Below are 20656 nucleotides of genomic sequence, written 5' to 3'. Positions count from 1 at the left end.
TCTTCCAGTTACTTGCTTGTGTTGGCTGCAGGAGAAAATTATCTGTCTTTAATAAAGCAAATGGGGGGAAGTAATTGGAAGAGTAGCAGCCATAGGCCGTGCTAGCTGTTCACTGAGGATGGTGATAGATCAGAGGGGATTTTCACATCTTGGAGAACAGGTTATTCTACAGCCCTCAGTAGCTCCAGCAAGCTGTAATGCCAGGTGGGAAGGGTTTGAATAATAGTATACCACTAGGTTTTTTAGAGAATTGTTGCTTTCTGAGGACCCCTTTAGGAATTACTGTGTCAAAGCAGTGAGCTGTCATCAGCCGAGTTACTTGCTCTGCTGTGTTTCAAACTTAATGAAGGAAACTGTCCAGCTCAGGGGCAAGAGACCAGCTTGTACTTTATAGCACGGGAGAAATGCAAGGCCTTAGCAGCTTCAGCAGTATCTTGGTTCTGTGCTTCATGGGAAATGCTGCTGAATTCAGAAGCAGACATAATTTCCTAGCTTCGAGCACTGAGCTGAAAAAATACCCTCTTTATTTCTGCTGGTTAAGCTAATTGGCATCCTTCAAGAACTGGGGAAATGTCCTTTGTGCAATCAAGTGGTAGCAAATGTTAAGATTCTGCAATTCGAATGGCCAGTGAGGTGGGCTGATTTGGAGTTCACTGCTCTTAACTATGTGGACTTTTGCCTCAAAGTCTTCAGTGACATTTCTTTGAATGTTATTTCAGTTTGATGCCTCTGAAGTGGATATGGGCTTTTTGTCCAGTTTCTTCTCTTGGCTCACAGTTAAGTGAGGGGCTCACAGAGACTGAGAGACTTTGGTCCTAGTGTCTGTCCCAGCTGACTTGCATTCAGATCACCAGGAGCTGACAGCTCCCTCTGTCATGTTTCATTTTTGATCTAGCCATTTATTTCCAACTTCAGTGGTCAAAGTTAGCTGATGCTGGCTTGGGTATGCTGTTCGTGTAGCAATAAGATCATGCACTTCGTGGGCAGGTTGTTTTGGTATTTAGCCAAAAGCCAGGGCTGGTTTTGCAGCCTGTGATGTTGGAGCTGCACCTAGACTACCTATTTCAAACTAGTTGAAACAGAAATGTTCTTGTGTGCAGATCCATCCTGTGAGATGTTCCTCTTAGAGCTAGAGAAGCATGCTATGTTGTGGATGCTCCTTGCCTATCACTTCTTCCCATTACATCAGCACCCCATTGTATATACTGTAGCTCAGAACAAAAATGGGATGTTTGGCTTATTTGTTAACCACAAAGACACTGAGGAGATAATGGGGAAAAGGGTGGTGTGCTGGAAGCCATTCAGAAGCATATCACAGTATCTACCAGCAAAACCAGCTCACTTTGTTGAGCTTACTCAGGAGTTTCCCTTTAGAATGATTCAGGAGACAGCCGTAATAACTGAACAAAGCAGTTACTTCCTCATATCAGGCCCTCTCAGGCAGCAGAAAGCCCAGCTGGGACCAACTGAAAAGAGCACAGCTGGCTGGTTGGTGTCAGAGAGCAGGGTCACCTTTAGCTGTCCCTGTGCAGTAAATCAGAACTGATGTGCCTTGTGTCCTGAGGATGTGAATGCAGCCTTGCACTGATGGAGCTTTGAGGCAACTATAAGGCTTGAAGAACTGTTTTGTTTCCCAGTATCTACTTGGTCCATGCCAAGCTATAACCTTCTTAAACAGAATTGTTCTGTACCACTGCTAAACAAGCCTTCCTCCCTCAAAGGAAGTCACACATTTAAGAAGCAAAAAACAACAAAAAGAACACTCAACATGCTAAAAATAGGATGTCTGAATAAAATAATCAGTTTTGGCACATCTGTCCCAGTAAATATGAAGATTCTTCCTGTTTTCTACTCAGCCTAAATGTTATGCTTACAAAAAATTTAAAGATCCCACCCTTCATTTTGGCATCAGATAAAGTGAATCTTTTCATAGTAGAAACCTGCATATGCGGGCAAAAGGAAAGGAAAGGGCAGCCAAGTGTGAAAGGAGACCCTCGTTCAAACCTGCATCTGTGCAGGTCAGATCTGTTGCTTTGTTCCAGGCAGAGGAGGCAGAAGTGGGTACCAGCACAGCTCTTCCCTGCCATCCTGCGGAGAGCGCTGGCCACTCCTGGGAGAGAAACGGCAAGGGAACAAATAGTTCCTTCACGGAAGAAGTAATTCCGTACACCACATACAGCAAGTGCACAGGTTGGAGTGGTTTGGTTCCTCACAGTCGCCTTTGCAAGTGCAGATTTGTATGTGTAGGTTCCCTGTCAGTCTCTTTCACCATCTACTATGTTACACAGGAAATGCTGTGGGAATGGATGAGACCTTTTGTGATATACTTCATATTACAGAGCTGAAAGCCCTCAAACCCAAGAGATTCCGCCATGAAGGGATCTGTTCATCATGCTAGTGACAGCATCTATTGCATCGAGCAGGAATTGTGAACATAGTGTTTATTTTGTGCACTGAGTGTGTGTGTGTGCACATTAGTGCAGGAGCTGGTTTTGTCACACTGTGTTGGAAAATCTTTCAAAGCAGACAAATAGCAAGGTAATCTATATGCAAATTTGCTGGTTTAGTCAGTCTGATGTGCCTGTGACAAAGAGTGGATTTAATTATAGTTTATTGGTGCTGGTTGTGCTTGAGTAATCTGGAGGTAATGGTGCATAATGCTGAATTAATCTAGGATGAAAAAAATTGGTTTCCTGGGGATAAACTGAGACAAAGGCAAATCATCATCTGTTTCCACAGCTGGGTACATTTTTCTCTGCAGTCTAAACAGCAGAGTTTTCCTGGTGTCATCTGGAAACTATGAATTTTTAAAAAATAAAAATTCTAATGATCCAAAGTAAATTTTGGAAGTAAATTTTCAAGAAGGATATATTCTGTTTGCAATAGGGATGTCATTCCAGCAGGTAATTCAGAATCTAGTCACTGCACTCCTGGTCTCTCCTCCCTCACACCCAGTATGCTCTGTCGCAGACTGAGTCATGTACATAATGCATTCAACACAATGACAGTTAAGCAGGTAGAAGGTGAGAATTATCAGTGTTTGAGATAGAAAATGGTAGGAAAAAGGTGCAGAACAAATGGCTTGTGCAGGAAATGAGGATAGAAACCAGGAGATTTTCTATTTGAAAGGTTTGAAAATTGTATTAGCATGAATGCTTCAGTCAGATATTTCAGAGTAAAATCCATTTCCAGATAAACTGAAAAAGCAAAAGGAGGAATACTCTTTATTACAGAACACTTTCAGACATGCAAGATTACAGTCATAATACATACACACAGTTTTGCAAGATGAATGCATAAACAATGGGGAGAATATGGATAGAGAATGTACAGTGAGAAATGGATTATAATAGCTTTGGAAAATATTTGCTGTGTAAAGCAGTCCTGTTTGGTTACATTGGCTGCTACATATGTTTTTAATAACCTAAACATTTTACCTCAGTCATTAGAGAAATGTAAGCCAAAAGAATAATTTCCTTAGACTACGGCAGTTGCTTTTTTACCTGTACAGTTCACACATGTCTTTAGGAGATCAGTTAAGCCTGGTCATTTTAATGCAAGGAGTGCATAGCATCAGAATTCAACCAAGTTTACTAGGAGATGGCAAATCTGAACTACTTGAGTATAATTTTTAAAAGGAGCTGAGTATTAATTGTACTTGCAGTCATGAGAGCCTGAAGAGTCTCAGCTTTTCTGAGAAGCTAACTCAACATAGACCAAGTTCCTCACTATAAGGCATATAAGGTATCCAAGAACATTGACCATTTTGGCCTAAAGCCAAAGCTTTTGATCCAAGATTAGTCACTCTTTATGCTTCTGGCTGTTGTTTCTGCCTCAGAGACTGAGCAATGATCCATATATTTTGGGTCAAGGAATCCAGTGAGATGCTGAGTGACTTCAGTTCAATTTTCATCTTTAGTATAGGAAGAAGGCAAAGCAAAAAAACATTTTATTGGGGTAATCTCTAATTTCATGCACACTTGGCCTGTAGTTGTTTGTTTTGGCACCAACCATAGAAACCACATTGTTCAGTTCTCGTTTCTTCAGGTTTTCAATGTGTCCTTATCTTTTCTTCCTTAGGCAAGGAGTTTATATCTGAAAATGTAATCTGTGCACAAATATTTTTTTAAAACCTATCCAAAAAAAAAAAAAAGCTTTTTATGTGCACAAGTGTTTCTACTTTCTTTATCTCTAGACAGTGATGCTCAGAGAGGAGACAGTGGGTCAGAGAACACTAGATCCTGTTCCAAACCTTTTTAGGGCTTTTCCAGGTGGAACACAGCACATCCTTTTGCTGCCTGGTGTTTGAAGTGCTCAGGCCTTAATATGTAATGGGAAGGAGCCAACAGTTCCAAAAATCAGGCCCCATGATGCAACTAATTCATCAGTACTGAGAGTTGTGACATTGAGGGAGAAAAAAGTTTGCTGTAGTCAAATTATGTCGTGTTTTAATACAGCATATTAAAAGTCAAAGCACCGTTCCTTTTTGCTTTTTTTCTGTGAGAAAAGTTCTGGCTTCTGTTTCTACTTGCATATTGCCACTTTTTATTCAGACTGTGACTTCTCTGTGGTTGCTTTTTAACCAGCTGTCTTTCAGAATGCATTTTGGTGCTGCATGTTCTGGAGGCAAAGGTGCTAAGCCTTTCCAGAGGAGATGTTTTCACTTTGCTGCCAGATGATTTTAATGACCTTTTCAGGACATGGTATGCACCATGTAACAAAATGATTTATTTGTCTCAATGTATGAGATGTATAAGGTGTGGCATACTGAGGTCAGTGTTATTTTGCCTAAAACTACAGTATTTCTCCCATCACTGTCATGCTTGATACTGTTATGACCTCTGTTAGTCCCACAGAGAAGTTATTACAGGGGCTCTGAATTTAGATAAGCAAAACCAGACTTGCATAGTGACTGCAGCTTCTAGGTCTGTGTACTGTACTGAACAACTATCCTGAGACACAGGAGCTGTGAAAGGAGGAATTTGGTTCACATGGATCTTCACACCAAGTCATCATTTCCAGGGGTTTTCAGCTGTCCATATTCTTCTCTGCATTGATTATCCTGAGTCAGCATTTTTGTGTCCTATCTAGTAGACTTTGGATGTGACCTGATGTTTTTAGTGGTGAGTTGAGCTTGTGAAGGTCAGTGTTGGCAGCAGAGACTTCTGCATTTGTACTGCCAAAGTATTTCACTATAGTACAGTTCTTCCCAAGTGAGGGTGGGGTGTGACAGTTCTTGGCTGAAACACTGTACCTCCCAATTCAAAGTAGCATGCTTCATGCATCAGAAAACACAGGAAGCCAAACGCCTCCAACTGAGCCACTTTCTAGTAATCTTTCACAGGTATAAACCTTCAGTGTTAAGCTTGCTGCTGCTGGTCTTTGGTCCTGTGGTCTGGCCTTAACACAGGTGCAGTAGGCAGCCTCTTCACTGGCAGCATGGAACATCACTCCTTAGACCTCATCCAAAGCCTAGGAAAAATAATGGAGGTATTTCCAGCCAACCTCAGTGGGCTGTGGAGCCACTACAAAGTTGTGGTTTCTGTGTCACTGTTAAAGTTAGCACATAAAAAGAGAGTCAGTGCTGCTGCTGCTTCTTGGGAAGTGAAAGGCAATACAGTTCTTAGTTGTTACAAAGTGAAGAACCAGACTGCCTGTACAGTTTTGAGGTGTTGAACTTCACTTGTGAGAACGGGGTGTTCAGCAACTTGCTAGTTTGGTCCCTAGTTGGCAGAATATACTTGTGACTCTGCATTTAATCATGGTTACTGATTGGAGTAATTTAATCAAGGAACTGGGGTAATTTGGAACAGGCCCCACTGGTGAATGTCAGTAGTTAAGATTGATTGCCCAGTGGAGACAATAGTTAGTAAAAGGTAGGCTAGAGGGTAGGCAGTAAATAACTCCCATGTTGTCTGGCATGGGGTACCCGAGCCTTGTTGGTGATTCAACTTCTCAGGGTGGTGAGAGCCCCACAGTCTCAAAATACTCATAGACAGGGCAGGCAGCGAGCTGAGGAAGCTTGCTGCTGATGATACATTATTCAGATCATTGAGGAAAGGGCAGCCTGAAGAACTCTGGAAGGCCATTGTGGGGCTGCGGTTCAGTGCTCAATGGTGGTTAGATATGTACATCGAGCATTAGGAATGATCAGGAAAGGCATAGATGATAAACCAGCAAACATCGCCACACCATGGCACAAGTCAGTGGTTTTCTTTCACCTGTGAGGTTCTGGTCCTCTGATTTCAAAGACAATATAATAAGCCTGGAAAAGAATCAAGGAGGAGCAACAATGATACACAAAGGTAAGGAATGACTTTGACTTGAAGAATGACTGCAGAGGCTAGAAACTTGTAGGCTGGAAAAGAGACAACCTGCCGGGAATATGATGCAGATCTAAGCTCAGGAATGGCATGGAGAGGTGTGGATAGAAGACAGCCATACAGTGTCTCTTCCAAAACAGCAGTATCACACGTAGATAGTAGCAGTCAGGTTCAGAGGTGGTTCTTCTATGAGATGCTGTGGATGCCAGAACTCTCTTCGGGCTCAATGAAAAGCTGAAGTACCTGGAGGAGAAGTCTGCTGAAGAACCTAACAGAGAGAAACCCCATCTGGCTCATCTGACCTGCAAACAGATGCAGACAGGGAGAGTAGAGTGAAGGAAGTATCATACAGGCTTGTCATTTCTCCTCCTTCAGTACCCATTTGTGGTGACTGTCAAAGTACAAATACTGGGTACAAGGGCTTTTGGTCTGCCATAGTGTGGGTGTTCTTGTGAAACTGGTATTTCTGTAGGATGCCCCAGAGAAAAGGCCCATGGCAGCCCGTCCAAGATCCCCATCAGCAGATCCCCATGGCAGAGCTGTGTCTTATGTGTAGCACTGTAACCTAGCATGCTCTGTGCCTCTGCCTTGTTTATACAGAGTGCACTTTCTTCCAGATGTTTGTATGAATTATCTTATAACACCTTAATAATAATCTATTATTTGTATGTTAAATTATAGAAGGGGTGTTTTCTGCCTTTTTTTTTATTTCCTTTTATTAAGAAGCTGTTGGTAGGTGTAGTGTTTGAGGGGAGGTATGTAGACCCATTGGACTTCATTGTCATGAAAAAGAATCCTTGCTTTTGCCGTTTCTTAAAGCTTTGGGTGCCATCTGCTGGGGCCGGTAAGACCTTACACACTGGAGCAAAATTGTTAGTGGCTGGTTGGGAAGTACTTGACGAGCTGAATTTACCCAGGGTTGTAATGTCTTTGCTTCTAATTGCTGGTTGTTTTGGCTCTATTGGTGGTAATGTAACCCAAGTATATGGGATCTACTTTACCAAACAGAGAAGTGTCTGCTTACAGTTCCCTGTTAAAGATACTATTCCAGCTGAATTCTCTAATGGTTTTCATTGTTTGGTCACATAACACTGAAACAGTGGAAGGAAATAAGGATTGTCAGGCATTGTGCCCTGGCTACACGTTGCAGTAGTGGAGCCCACTCTGAGCAGCATTCTGGCTGCTGAAGACAGAGACATATCTGTGTGATATGAAGCATAGGTGTGTAGCAGGAAGATACAGCCTTGTACACTGAACGGTGAAGGGGTAGTGTGTGAGTGTACCAGATCTCTGCAGTTGAGGCACCTGGTGACAATGAAGTGGCATCTCTGGGCTTGCAATGAGTGATGTCCCTAGCTCGCACCTTGAGAGCATCCAAGAGCAAAAACGTTAAGGTAGCCATGGGCTGAAGCAGACTTTGCATGTTCATCATCCAGGGAGATGGCCAGCTCTGTGTTTGCAGAAAAATGGCTGACAGTATGATCTGTGTGAGCAGCTGAGTTCAAACATGCATGGAGCTGTAACAGTTATACACAGCACTGTCGTGGGACATAGCTGTCACTTTGAGACCCCGAAGAGTAATATGCCTTTGGGTTTTATTCCTCACAGTTATTTTACTCTTGCTCCATAATCTGATGATACAGGAATTTTGGTAGCTATGCTGACTTGTGCAGTCCCATCCTCTCATCCGTCCCTTCCTACTTGTTGTCCCCCAAGCCACAGTACTCTTATACCCATGCTGTGTGTGAGGCCATACTGTGTACTGCTGAATTTAAAAAACCAAACAAACCAAAACTACAGCATGATGAAAGGGGTTACATTCAACTTGACCAATTCCTTTTTCTTTGTATCACAGTGTGGCCTCATGGACAGTTGGGTCAACACAAGCAAGGAGAGCCTGATGCCTGCAGCACTGAGCAGGGAGAAGGGGCACATGGCTGAGGAGTGAGACCTCTGTTCAGCACTGCTTTTGAGCCCCTGGGTCACCCAGCTAGGGCTTGCCCTCTATTATGGGAATGCCCCAGCCACTAATAGGCAAGTGTCTGCAAGGAGACATCTGGTTTCTACATCAGCCCTGGGCTGGTGGGCTGCTCACAGTACTGTGTGGTGCAATGGATCCTGATGAGTTCCCTATGTCCAGCACTGCTCTGCTTTGGGGGCTTAACAGTATGTATAAAAGCAGGGTCCTTGCTACTAGGCAGAGGTACATTTTGAATTTTTTACTGCATGGGCTGAAAAGAGAGTGGTTTGACAATAGTGAATCCTCAGAGCATATTTGGATGTTCTTTTGTGCATTCACAGTACTTCACTGACTGTGCACCTGTTATTTATAAGAAGATGGATAGAAATGAATACATGAATGAGGGATAATGAAGCCTTTTCCTTTGGTTTCATTCTTCTCCTTGTGTATCAAGAGATGGCAGTATATTATTCCATCCAAGCTATAAAGACTTACAGCCTTCTCTGCTGTAGTAGGGGAACCAGATTCCTTCAGCATATTAGAGAGGATGTTCAGTCTCAGGCAAGTAGGCAGCCTGGCATCTTGGTCATCTTTGAGGTGCAGCAGTTTGTCACCACATATTAATACTGCATTAATCAGTAAGGGGAAGATATCCTAAATTTTGTCCAAAAGAACGAAAAAGGTTTAAAAATGTAAAGGTTCCTGGTACAAGCAAATGAAAAAGATTACTTCTGATGGTGTTGTGGTTTGAGTGATCCTCCATCTAGAGCATATGGCAGTTTCACATAACTGTTGGCAAACAACAGCAAGAGTAAAACAGAATAAAAACGTATAGGAAGAAAGCTAGAACTTGGCCCAGAGAAAGGCAGTCAGTTAGAAGGAAAAATCTGTTTCAGCTGCAAGTTCATGCTTAAACAAATTTAACATACTCTTTGAAAACTAATTATGCTCAATGTTCAGTCTGGATGCCTTACATATGACAAACCACAATGAGAAACAGACTCCCTTCCAGTGTTTATACATGGAGCGTTAGACCTTGAACCATAGCATTTGTAGACTTCATTGAACTCTAGATCACTGCTAGATTTCTGTAGCCCTTGAATTCATATCACAGTGCATTAAAATTATTTTGGGCAAGTGCTGCCAGTGGCAACTCATGCAGAGTTTATAACCAACATCTTTTTTATTTTATTATGCTCTGGTTTTGCTGCTTTTCTTCCCCCCCCCAAGTCCCCTCCATGTTAACGTGATGCCTGTAGGCAGTATTCTCACAGAAGTCACTGTGTGGTGCCTTCATACTTCTGTATAGTGATTGGATTTCTATGTTTGCCTTATTTTATGAATTAATATCTTTCAGCACCCCCAGATTCAAAAGGAATCACAATATATCAAGTACTTATGCTGTGATGATCAAGCAACCCTGCATCAGTGGGTAACAGGAATAAGAATTGCCAAGGTGAGATTAAAATTACATTTACTTAAATATATTTTCTGTAAAATCATCTTGTCTTCCTCATGTTACTGACTGTCAACACCTCAACTGGAAATGCTGTGGCAAGAATGAACATCTATGCTAATTTTGCCCTAGGAAGAAAGAGTAGAAGGGCATGATCAGGATGGATTTGCTGAATGTTCCTGTACCTTAGTTATCAGTGTGTGTTTCTCATTAACACAGGTGAATTCTGTAGCTGTGAAACACATGTACTTGTAAAACTTACTCCACAGTTATCTGGCACAATAATAACGAGCTGCAGCTAAAGATGTGCAAGCTCTGGTCAGTTCAGCTGAGACGTTTTTCAGACAGCTCTGTCCATATTGTCTGCCTCACCCTCTTCAAAAGGTCTTAACTCTTTGGTGTCAAAGCACTTTGTTTTGCACAAAACATTAAGGGAGATGGATTTGTATGTAGCCCATTATACTGGCTGTGTCTGGCTATACAGACCTGCTCCTGTTAGGTATTTATTCTTTTCTGCCAGTTCTGCTGCACGGTGGCATCCAACAAAGGTCTGGGGTGGTCATCAAGTTATTCTGTATGTTACACTGACAGAGCTGTTTTCTCTGGAGCCCAGGGTTCAGTGTCCCAAGACTCCAGTCTGAAAATGTAATACTTAGAAAGCATTGGAGAAAGATATTTATTGAGAGCATTTGGTTTTCAAGCCAAGTTTCAAAATTTTTACAGATACTGAAATAAACATAAAATGTGAGAATGATATCAGTAGGACTCTGTCTGGTCACGGGGGTTCGTGTTTTATTGTGCTGTTAGGGAGATGCTTTCCACCTGGCCCTGTGCAGAAATAGGCACACCACTTGCAGAAAGCTATTTTTGAACAAAACTGGGTGGAAAGGAATGGGGTCGGAAAAGTTTTCCAATGGCAAAATGAGTGCTTGGCCTCTGTCAAGCTTAATAACATGCTTATTGTATTGCTTTGTTTTGCAGTATGGCAAGCTACTATATGATAATTACAAATGTGCAGTGAAGAAAGCTGGCTTGTCCTCTCGGTGGACAAATCAAGGAACAGTGGAACCAGCTACCCCTGCAGGATCCTTACCAGCAGGTACCAATGATGTCCCAGCAGTTGAAATTCCATTTATTGCCCCATTCTGTCATCATCAATGTTGAACACAGTCTTTGTTCAGAAAACTATCCCTTCATTTAGCAAGATGTTTTGTTTTGGACAGCCCAGTGTAGCTCTGATCTGTCTATAACTAAGATAGCAGCAGAGCTCTCACTTCAAAGTTAGCACTTAGAGAATCCAAAGACAGTCTACCGAAGGTCAGTTTAAATCTGCGTAATTCAATAAGGTTTTTACTCTGTTGGCATCTGAATACAAATGCTTTATCCTCCCTCCACATTTTACCCACTGATAGTCCGTGTCTTTAAGTTTTCTGTTTGCCCATCTCTACCCTGGCTATATCAAAGCTTTTCTTCCAATGAGTGAAAGGGATGAGTGGGATTTCATTCTGAGAATGATCATTTTCGAGATTATTATAGGGTGAGCCACTCTCTTTCCCAGCCTTTCACTCATATGTGTGATAGCAATGTGGGTGTTGAGAAAGAATGCAGAGTAAAAAATGATTGGGTTATTTTCTAACTTTACCTTTCCAGTAGCTTAATCATACCACTGTTACCTATTTATCATGGTACAGATAAAACAGTGCATGACGCAAGCTGTAACTTGCATGGATGTTTTTAGTTTACATGCTTAAGTTACGCTGTACTTATTAGGAGGGACATGCTGGCTAAGTACTTACTGACATAACATAGGCAAAGTCAAAGTTTGTGTTTGGCAGTTAATATTCTGACTTCTCACATGGACAACTCAAAATCCTCTAAACACCTTACCAGGGCTTCAGTTTGTCTTTTTCTCAGTGCATGTGAAAAGAAGGTGATCTTTCTACTACTCCTTGGAGTAAAATCGTGGTGATAAATGCACATTTGGGATGGGGAAAGAGGTTTTGAACAATAACAGGCTGTTCAAAATCAAGGGATTTTCTGATGGCTGGGGGGGGGGGGTATTTTAATGAGAGTGGATAAGACTGTCTTGGAGCATTTTGTGTTCTGGTATTGATTGCAGAAGAGAAGTGGCTGGCCAGCAGGGCTCTGTGCTGATGCTGCAGTCTATAGTGGATATGGGCAGGATTGAGGCCTTGTAAAGTATATATATATCTCTATAACTTCAGCTCCTGACTAGAATCCAAGAACGCTGTATGTGATCATGAAGTATACTACTAATCTTAGCTAATGGGTCCCAGTAAATGATAAATAGCCTAGAAAGCTTTTAGTCATGTATGTTGTCTCTATGGAAATATCTCTGATGGATCATTAGTGTTCTAATTGAGGCAAGTCACTGTGATTCTTTCTGTCTAACAGTTATAATTTCTGCCCTACGTAAAACCTGGAGCCTGACTGTAATAGTATAATCTGAACTGCCTGACTGTGAGTAGTTGTTGGCTCATGGTTTGAAAATAGGATAAAGCATGTTTTCTTCTGTTCTGCTTTCAAATGGCTGATTTCAGTATAGACTACACTATAGAAAACCAGTCCTTGTGACCTTAGCTGGGAACTGTTAACTTCAGTGGCAGCCACAAGCAATGTTTAGGAAGGCAGGTGGAACTTCTCACATCCTGTGAAGCCTGTAGTCCCTGGTCACACTGCTTTAGCCGTGTGTTCATGTATACCCCAAACAATATAGTCGGTGGGTCTGAAGTGTCCCAGGTGCCAGGTGTATCTCAGGCAATGTTGTTTGTCTCTATGCCTCATTGTGTGTGTCTTTGGATACTAAAAAAAACAGTATATGTTATCTGCCAGCACAATGTTACAGTGTTTGAAGGATTAAGTAAGCTGCTTTATTCAGATGTACTTCCTGTAGGACTGTCAGCTACAACCATGGAGGCATGTGGGCTTTATCATGTGGAGACTTACTAGTTTTAATGTAAGGTATCATGTTTACTTTCCTTAGATAATGAACTGAATATGAAAAGTTTCAAAATAAGCCTGAAGTAGAAAACAGACATCCTCATGGATTTTACTGAATTACATATAAGAAACTTGTAAGAAGTGGTTGCTTGATGGAAGCTGTAAAGATGTTTTTCTTAGTTTGCTATTCCCTGATCTGGTTAATACCATGAAAATGTAACACTCTATTTCCTTTGTCTCCCCTCCTTGTCACAGGTGCTGTTCAGTCAAATGGACAGGTTCCCCAAATTGTTTGTCATGCCAGTGCAGAACTCCCAGAGACTCAGAAGAAAGTGGATACATCAGAGGTACAGGTGAGCAGTTACAAGCAGTGCAGTAGTTAAATGTCACCTGTGAAACAGTTCAAGTTTGTTTTTCTTCACACACTGTCTTTCCCACTCACAGTGTACTGTTATTACAAGGATTTGGCTCCTGGGCAAAGTGGCTGGTTCACTGCTGCCCCTTTTTGGGTTTTACACTCTGCAAATGGTGTGCCTGTAGCTCAGAAGCAAGGAACAACTGATGGGAGCTAAAGGCACAGTCACCCATCACTCTTATTCTTCAGAACAAGCTGTGAGTTCATGTAGCAGGAATAGGGATGTGCCTACCGGGACAGTCTCAAAGAGTCAGTGCTGCCAGAACCTCAGTGTAATTTCCTATGTCTACCAGAAAACAGGTCTTGCCTTAGTAGCACAAAGGGTGTAGTACTGTTTTCAGCACGGAACACTGCGCACAGCTGAAAATGAATGTGTAAGAAAGGAGAAAGTGTGAAGATATAAAACATTACATGTTTTCATTAGGCTCTAAATTAATTCCTTGGTTAAGCTCCAGATTTTGATTACTTGCACCATCTCTGGCTGTAAAAATATCAGTAGGGTACAGTGTGAGGACTTCAGAAACATCCTACAGAAAAAACAAACTCTGCATATGTTTGCAGTTCATTATTCATTCCCTCCATCATGCATAAAGTGCACAGGACAAGTGAAATGAAATTTGTAGGATTTTTCTGCCACCTGCATTATGTGTCCTGTGCTTCTTGTTTCTGTCTTTATACAGTTCCTCCTTTAAAAAGATTTGTTTCTCTGTTCTGAACCTTACTTCCTCTGGAACAGGTCACATTCTCAGAAGTCAGCCAGTGGTTCCCTCCTCCTGTGTCTCATTTACTTCCATCTTTGTAGGCAAGGAGAGTGAGAAAGAGAAGGCTTAAAAGTTATCCTTAGCTAATGCCAGAATTAGTACTGCTGACTGCAGGGTTGCAGAGCACTTTTCTTTAGCAGAAGCAAACACATTGCTTAACACATTGCTTTCTTCATCCCTCAGCTTCTACAAGCCTGGGACCAAGGGAGCAAGCTGCAGTCTTTCATGGTGCACCGTGCTACAGTTAGAGCTCTAAGTAGCTGGGGCTAACTTGATAAATTAGCACAGCTAGAAACACATGTGTTACAAAGCTGTGTTTTCAGGACAGCAGGTTTAAAAGAACAGATAGTGTGTGTGTAGTAACTGTAAACAGCTACTATTTGCTACCTGAAAAAAACAAGAGCAAATTATATTCAGATATCACCAAATGGGCTTTATTTATGTTCAAAGTTAACAAGTTAAAAGCCACATAAAATTTTGTCAAAATAAACATCTCCATAATTAACTGCTATCCTGCATTTTATTTTTCTCAACTTATATGATGGATGCTTAAAATTCATTTTTTCAAAAAAAGATTCATTTTGATTCATTTCTTCAAAAAAGTTGTCAGAGGATTTGACTGCCTCGTGACCTTGCAAACATGGCTACAACTTCATAGCTTCGAGGACCTGTTTGTCACACTATTGATTTGAAAGCGGATGCAGTGTGTACCTGTGCCTTGCCCAGCAAACAAAAGACACCTTCCCCAGGCTTATCAGTGGCCCTTGTCAGGTCACTACTGAAGTATCTTTTCTATACTGTGCACTGCACAGTCATGACAGATGGCGCTTTCCAAGTGCCTCTTCCCAGTGCTTGGCAGTGCTCTCCCTCCCACACAGAGGGGGCCCAGGACACTTTCCTGCAGATTAAATGCTTCACACCATGCCACGAAATGCTGGGGAAAGCAGATACAGGCACATAAACTTTCCATTCCCAAATCTGTCTGTCTTCTTCGCAGTTCACTACTGCTGTGTCTAGTGAGTTTGGCAGATAGGTGACTTCATTATTTTAGTTTTATCCAGAGATCCAGCAGTTGCTTCTAGAACAGGAGGTGGAGATACAAGAGCCAAAACTACATCTGCTTTTTATGCTCTCAAATCTTGCTTAGTATTTTTGGATGTAAAAACACAGCACAGATTTTATTTAAGTCTTCATGTTCTCAGGGAATAAACAGCAGGGTGGAAGATCAAGAAAACATCTTTACATGTCTTAGTAACTGCAATTCTTTGAGATTTTAAGAGCACTCAGTTTCTGAGGGCAGCACTCAAAAGCAATACTGTTAGAGGTCTGTAGGCAGCTCCAGAAAGAAAATAAAATACTATTGGCACCCTTCAGGCAATATGTACTATACTTCATTTCGCTGTCTGTCCACTGCAGTCTTCTCATGGATTTTCACATCTTTCACTGTTCTCAAGAAGTGGCATTAGTTTACATGTGCACTGACTCTGTCTTGTCCTTTTATTCCTTCTGCTTATTAAAGGCTAAGTCAAATAACATCAGTGCACCTGGCCTGGCACAGCCAGTGATGAGGCCACAGAAATTCCAGAGTAAGAGGAATTCGCTGCAGCCTCCTCCTCCACCAGAAAGGCGGTCATCTGCTGTTTCTGCTTCACCAATTCTACCCTCCAAAATCAAACGAGACAGTGGCATTTTCCTAACAGATCCAGACACCTTTCCAGCACCACCACCTGTATTGAAGGTTGATTTTCCACCACCACCATCTGATTTCTGTGAACCGCCTCCTGATTTTGTGCCTCCACCACCACCACCCTCCAGCAGCAGTAATGGAGACGTGCCATTACCCCCTCCACCTCCACCTGTCTCCACTAAGCCACCACCTCTGACAAAGAAACCTGTGCCACTTCCACCAAAAAGGCTGGAAAACACTGGACAAGCTGGAGAGCCACAGTCAGCTGGGCCATTTCCAATTGGGGGTGGAGGCAAGCAGGCAGATTTCATGTCTGACCTAATGAAAGCTCTTGAGAAGAAAAGGGGCAGCAACTCCTGAACTCTGGAAGCAGATGAACTTCAAGCCATAGCTGTTTGTGAGTCAGCATGGTAAAGGCGTGCTGGATCAGGCTCCTCCAGGAGGAATTCTCCCTCAGAGTTCCTCCTGGGGGGTCTCAGGAAGTAAGATGGGGTGCCCTCTCTCCACCTCTTTGTCCCTATAACTTGCCTCTTCTGCCCCTACCCCTCCATTATTAGCTACCATTTTGCCATCAGGCTGAGGTAAGAATTGGCTCTAGTCGTGCTTCACTCCATAAGGATAGCTGGGGGTGGTGGAGCAGCACTCACAGAGCCAGCCAGTGAGCGAACACTGCCTGCCTCTCTAGTAGAGTTGGAGCCAAACAAAAAAAGTAACAGTGTTGTGTGAATTTTGACAAGTGCAAAGATCCCTTTTCACAGAATGCCCCTTACAGGTTCTTTATGAGAAAACCCCCAACTGGGGGGGTTTTGGTGTTTTGTTTTGTTTTTTCAATAAAAAAGATGCCACTGTTTTTCAAAAATAGTCTGTCTTAAAAAGTAAAACCTCAGCTAGATCATTCTGAGATGCAAGGCAGGACCAGGGCCATTTTCAGAGATGGTCACCCCAAATGCTATACACTCCAGCTTCCATATACAACTCCAGTCATACTTGTCAGCACTCACAGTTGCTGCCTTAAATTAAATTTAATTTGATTAATCTTAGACAAAGAGAAATTTAGTTCAAAATCTTGTGTTTCTCGTGGTAAGCAGGATTTTGTTTTTCCTGTTGGTTAACATTTGTCTTCAAACTGTACCTAGAAATAGTCTGTCTTCTCAAAGACTTTGTAATTATCTTGCTGAATGTCTCCTCCTACATTTTTTTCCATTTGTTCTCCCATTTTAATTCTCCGTTGTTCATTTAGGCAGCACTTATTATTAGTTTTCAAATAAAAATAGCTTCTATTTTATATCTGCACAAAGTGTCGTAGTTAATGAACAGGCATTTTACTGGCAATTGGTACCACTTCAAATATTTTAAAGAGGTTTTGTCTGTATGTGCTAAAAATCTGTTTGCTGTAGTTTGAAGGTGGCCTACCCCCTCTCCACCATCCCAGTACAGCTACATCACATGCTCCTGCATTGGCTCAGCTCTTTTGGGGTCTTTTGTTTAGGTGAAGCATTTGACCAACCTGGAAGAGGTAGGGGACTTTTTTGGCTCTCCAAGGTGTATCAGGCTATCAAAGCCTGGCCTTCACCCCCACACAGACACCTTGCAGTCTCTGCATTGACTGACATCAATGAAAATGTTGTTGGTAGAGTCTGAAGGTGTGACACTGAGGTGCCACTTCACCTACGAGGTGTGGACCATCATCTTCCACATTATCCACAAGGTCACAGCACAAAGAGCCACCCTGTTATCCAAGTACAGGCAGCAGTACTGGCTGGCCTGCCCTGCTTTTGTTTGGCTGGTCCCTACTGTGTTTGCACTTTTTTTGTGGCTGCTTGAGTGTAGTCCTCCACAAGACAGCAAAGACCAGGGCTTTGCTATGATAAAGCACAAGCCACAAACACTCAGTATCTGGGAACCAGTCCCTGATAAGCTGGAGCAGTGAAAGGCAGAACATGACCATCTCAACACAAAGAAGAGCTGATAGTACCTGCTCAAAGCAGTAAGAGTGAAAGGACAGGCTCCTGAAAGGATGAGTGCAAGGCCCATAAGCTTAGGTCACACTTTAGTTCCAAGTGCAGGAGAAAAAAAATACTAACCAGCTAAAAGTAGGAGGGTTAAAACTAGGGGTTCATAAAAACAGATTAATTTTTTCCAGTGGCTTTCTATATGTAGCTGAGGTAAGCATTATGCAGATCATTGAATGCTAAAGAGCTGTCATTTTCTGGTAAGGTAGTAGGAGTGTACATCTTCAGCACACTTGGGTGACAACAGCTGTATGCTATCCAATTATTTTTAAATCAAATTAATTTTCTTTTATGAAATATACAACCATCATCAAACTAAAGCAGGACATATCCATAGAAAAATGTTGCACAAAAGCTGGTTTCTTTACATTCACAGAGACCTAAGACTTCCACATGGCTTTCCCAGCATTCACTCTCCTTACCATAACGCTGAGCCTCCTGCCCTATTTCCTCCCTTCTCTTTTGTTACAGCACAATAAACTCAATTTTGTACATTTTACATCTGCAGTCAATCATAACTCACACAATCTTACACAAAAGAAAAAGTTAAGCTTTCTTCAAAACAAAAAGAAACCACAGAAAACTCCAGAAATCAATTAAAATGATGTGATGATTAGACCTCTATCAACTACTTTGTGTATGTACATGGTTGCATTGAATTTCTGAAATGTAAGTACTCCATTCAGAGAACAGAGCTACCATCTTAATGATACACAATTATCTGGCTTTATTTAGTATAAAAATATGCTGCAAAGTACAAAAAGATCTTTTTTTCCAAGACTGTAAATCAAAGCATTTGTAAGAAATAGAAATTAATCTTTCCACCCCTATCTAACCTACTGCCACATGAAATTGCCCAATTCCTGCAGACTGCCACAGTATGTACACTACTGGAGATTACAGTATTTTAGTGTGAAAAGACCTGAAATTGCAGTATGTTATCTTTAACCTCTCTCCGTACCTCAACTGGAAGCAGTCTCAACAGCTGTCATCTTCGGACTCTTATATCACTGATGTGGAAGAAGGACCAACTTCAAGCAACCGCTTTTCCATCAGTCCTTAGTATTAGAAGGGTTAAGCCGTGGAAAAACCTACATGTGGGGGGTCAACACCACTACTCCTCAGATCTGTCCTCTGCTACAGAAAGAGAGAGTCCAGATAAACACATCCTTGATTACCAGCCACAGTACTTTTATTCCCCATCTGCTCTTGCATCCACTGCTGTGTTTATGTAATGTGAAAGAAGAGGCAGCTCCAGAACTGCAGGTGGAACCCAAGGATTTCAGGGAATATATCATGAAACACAGTATTAATGGTTACATTGTCATAATAAACCATAATGATAAAAAACTAGAAGTGGAAAGGGAGGTGGTACTAAATGCTGAGCATGACATGGGCTCATTTCTCTACTGGTACAAAACACAGTTAAAAGGTAGTGTTGAGATAACTATTCTGCATATGTTTTTTACACACTGTCAGGCACTGAGAATGGAAAAGCAGAAACTTAAATGGTTCATGTGTCAAAACTATAGGAAAAATTATTATTTATGGGTTGTTATTGGTGGTCTCAAAGTAACTGGGAAACATGCATTTTCTGTTTGAGAGTGAAACAGAAGAGAGAGAATGATAGAATGGTTTGGGTTGAGAAGGACATCTAGTTCCAACCCCCCTGCTATGGGCAGGGACACCTCACACTAGATCGTGTTGCCCAAGGCTCTGTCCAGCCTGCCCTTGAACACTGCCAGGGATGGAGCATTTACCACTTCTTTGGGCAATCTGTTCCAGTGCCTCACCACCTCACAGTAAAGAACTTCCTTATATCCAACCTGAACTTCCCCTCTTTAAGTTTAAAACCATTGCCCTTTGTCCTATTGCTACAGATTCAGTGTTGTTAAGGCTTATGAATTCTCATGGTCCTGCAGAATACTCTAAGACAGTTTTATCACCATTAACAGTAAGTATTGACTATTACAAAATCAGAATAGTTACTAAAAACAGGCAATCTGAACTGCATGGTAAAACCAGGGGGAAAAAATGGCAGATTTGGCAGTAAAACAAGGTAAGAGGACATGACTGAGAAGTAGCTGACCTATGCCCTGCAACCAGAGGAATATTTGAAACCAGTTTTCAGGGCTTGCTTCATTCTTTCAGATGGTTTTGAAGAACCTGAGAAAAGCCTCACAATGAGCACAGTGGGAGTACATATCACTGCTTGTAAAATGAGCTCCTATTTGGGATGTTCTGGTTTTATATTGTGATGCTGGAGGCTTTCTTTACGCATGACTATGGGTGAAACACAGCTCCACTTGCTACTGTTACTAATAGGATTTAACCTTTACAAAACATTTTGAAGGAAAAAGCAGTATAAAAATGGTTTGTACTTAATCCAGTTATTCCATGAGGTGAAGATGTACAGGCAGCCATGTTTGACTCACACACAAAACTAGCTTAATAGATGTTTGGTTCAGCACAGAGTTCTTTCCTTTCACCTAACTGGAAACCTTGGTCCAAGCTGTAGTGGTGCTATATTTACCCTGCAGGCATAAATACGTTCACCTTCCAATCATCACTTAGCTGCAGCGTAACTCACTCCACTGCAGGTGGTAATGCTGACATTCACAGATTTCATCACAACATGCTGGTTTGCTTGTACGCATCTGTGAAGAGACATCAACAGCAGTGTTTCAGTAGGTTGAGAATACAGCCCTCCCACAGCAGCCCACTCCTTTTATCTGAAAGTGTTGCCAGCTCAAACAGTATCCCAGGGGTTGCAGAAGAGCTCTTACGACCTGCAGAAAGAACGCTAACCCAGGCTGAACCTGTGTCACTTGCTCAAATTTCATTGGACTTTCTGAAAAACATTTAAATACCTATACTATGCCTCACATTATGATACTATTATTTACATTACAACTGTATTTATATTTGAAGAGCTGTACTTCTGAGAGGAAACCATTCTGAATAATTCTGTTGATTATGGTTAAGAAGTAAAGACATTCAAATATTTTTTTAGACACTGAAAGATTTCTAATACTATATTTTTTCCACTTGTTATATTTCTAGAGATAGATCTGTGAAATG

The 20656-nt window shown here is 41.8% G+C and overlaps 1 protein-coding gene across 1 annotated transcript in view; it reads left to right on the top strand.

Moving 5' to 3' along the window:
• APBB1IP (amyloid beta precursor protein binding family B member 1 interacting protein) overlaps positions 1–16848 on the top strand; it is a 61234-nt gene extending 44386 nt beyond the window's left edge. Inside the window, exons 11-14 of the mRNA XM_034063328.1 lie at positions 9641–9739; positions 10721–10838; positions 12956–13053; positions 15396–16848. Coding sequence (XP_033919219.1) covers positions 9641–9739; positions 10721–10838; positions 12956–13053; positions 15396–15923 — 843 coding nt within the window. The 3' untranslated portion in view covers positions 15924–16848. The remainder of the gene's footprint in view (positions 1–9640; positions 9740–10720; positions 10839–12955; positions 13054–15395) is intronic.
• The last annotated feature ends 3808 nt before the right edge of the window (positions 16849–20656 follow it).

This window comes from Melopsittacus undulatus, chromosome 1, assembly GCF_012275295.1.
Source record: "Melopsittacus undulatus isolate bMelUnd1 chromosome 1, bMelUnd1.mat.Z, whole genome shotgun sequence".
Classification (NCBI taxonomy): domain Eukaryota; kingdom Metazoa; phylum Chordata; class Aves; order Psittaciformes; family Psittaculidae; genus Melopsittacus; species Melopsittacus undulatus.
The sequence above is the reverse complement of the archived record's forward strand: the minus strand, read 5'-3'. Positions and strand labels throughout refer to the sequence as shown.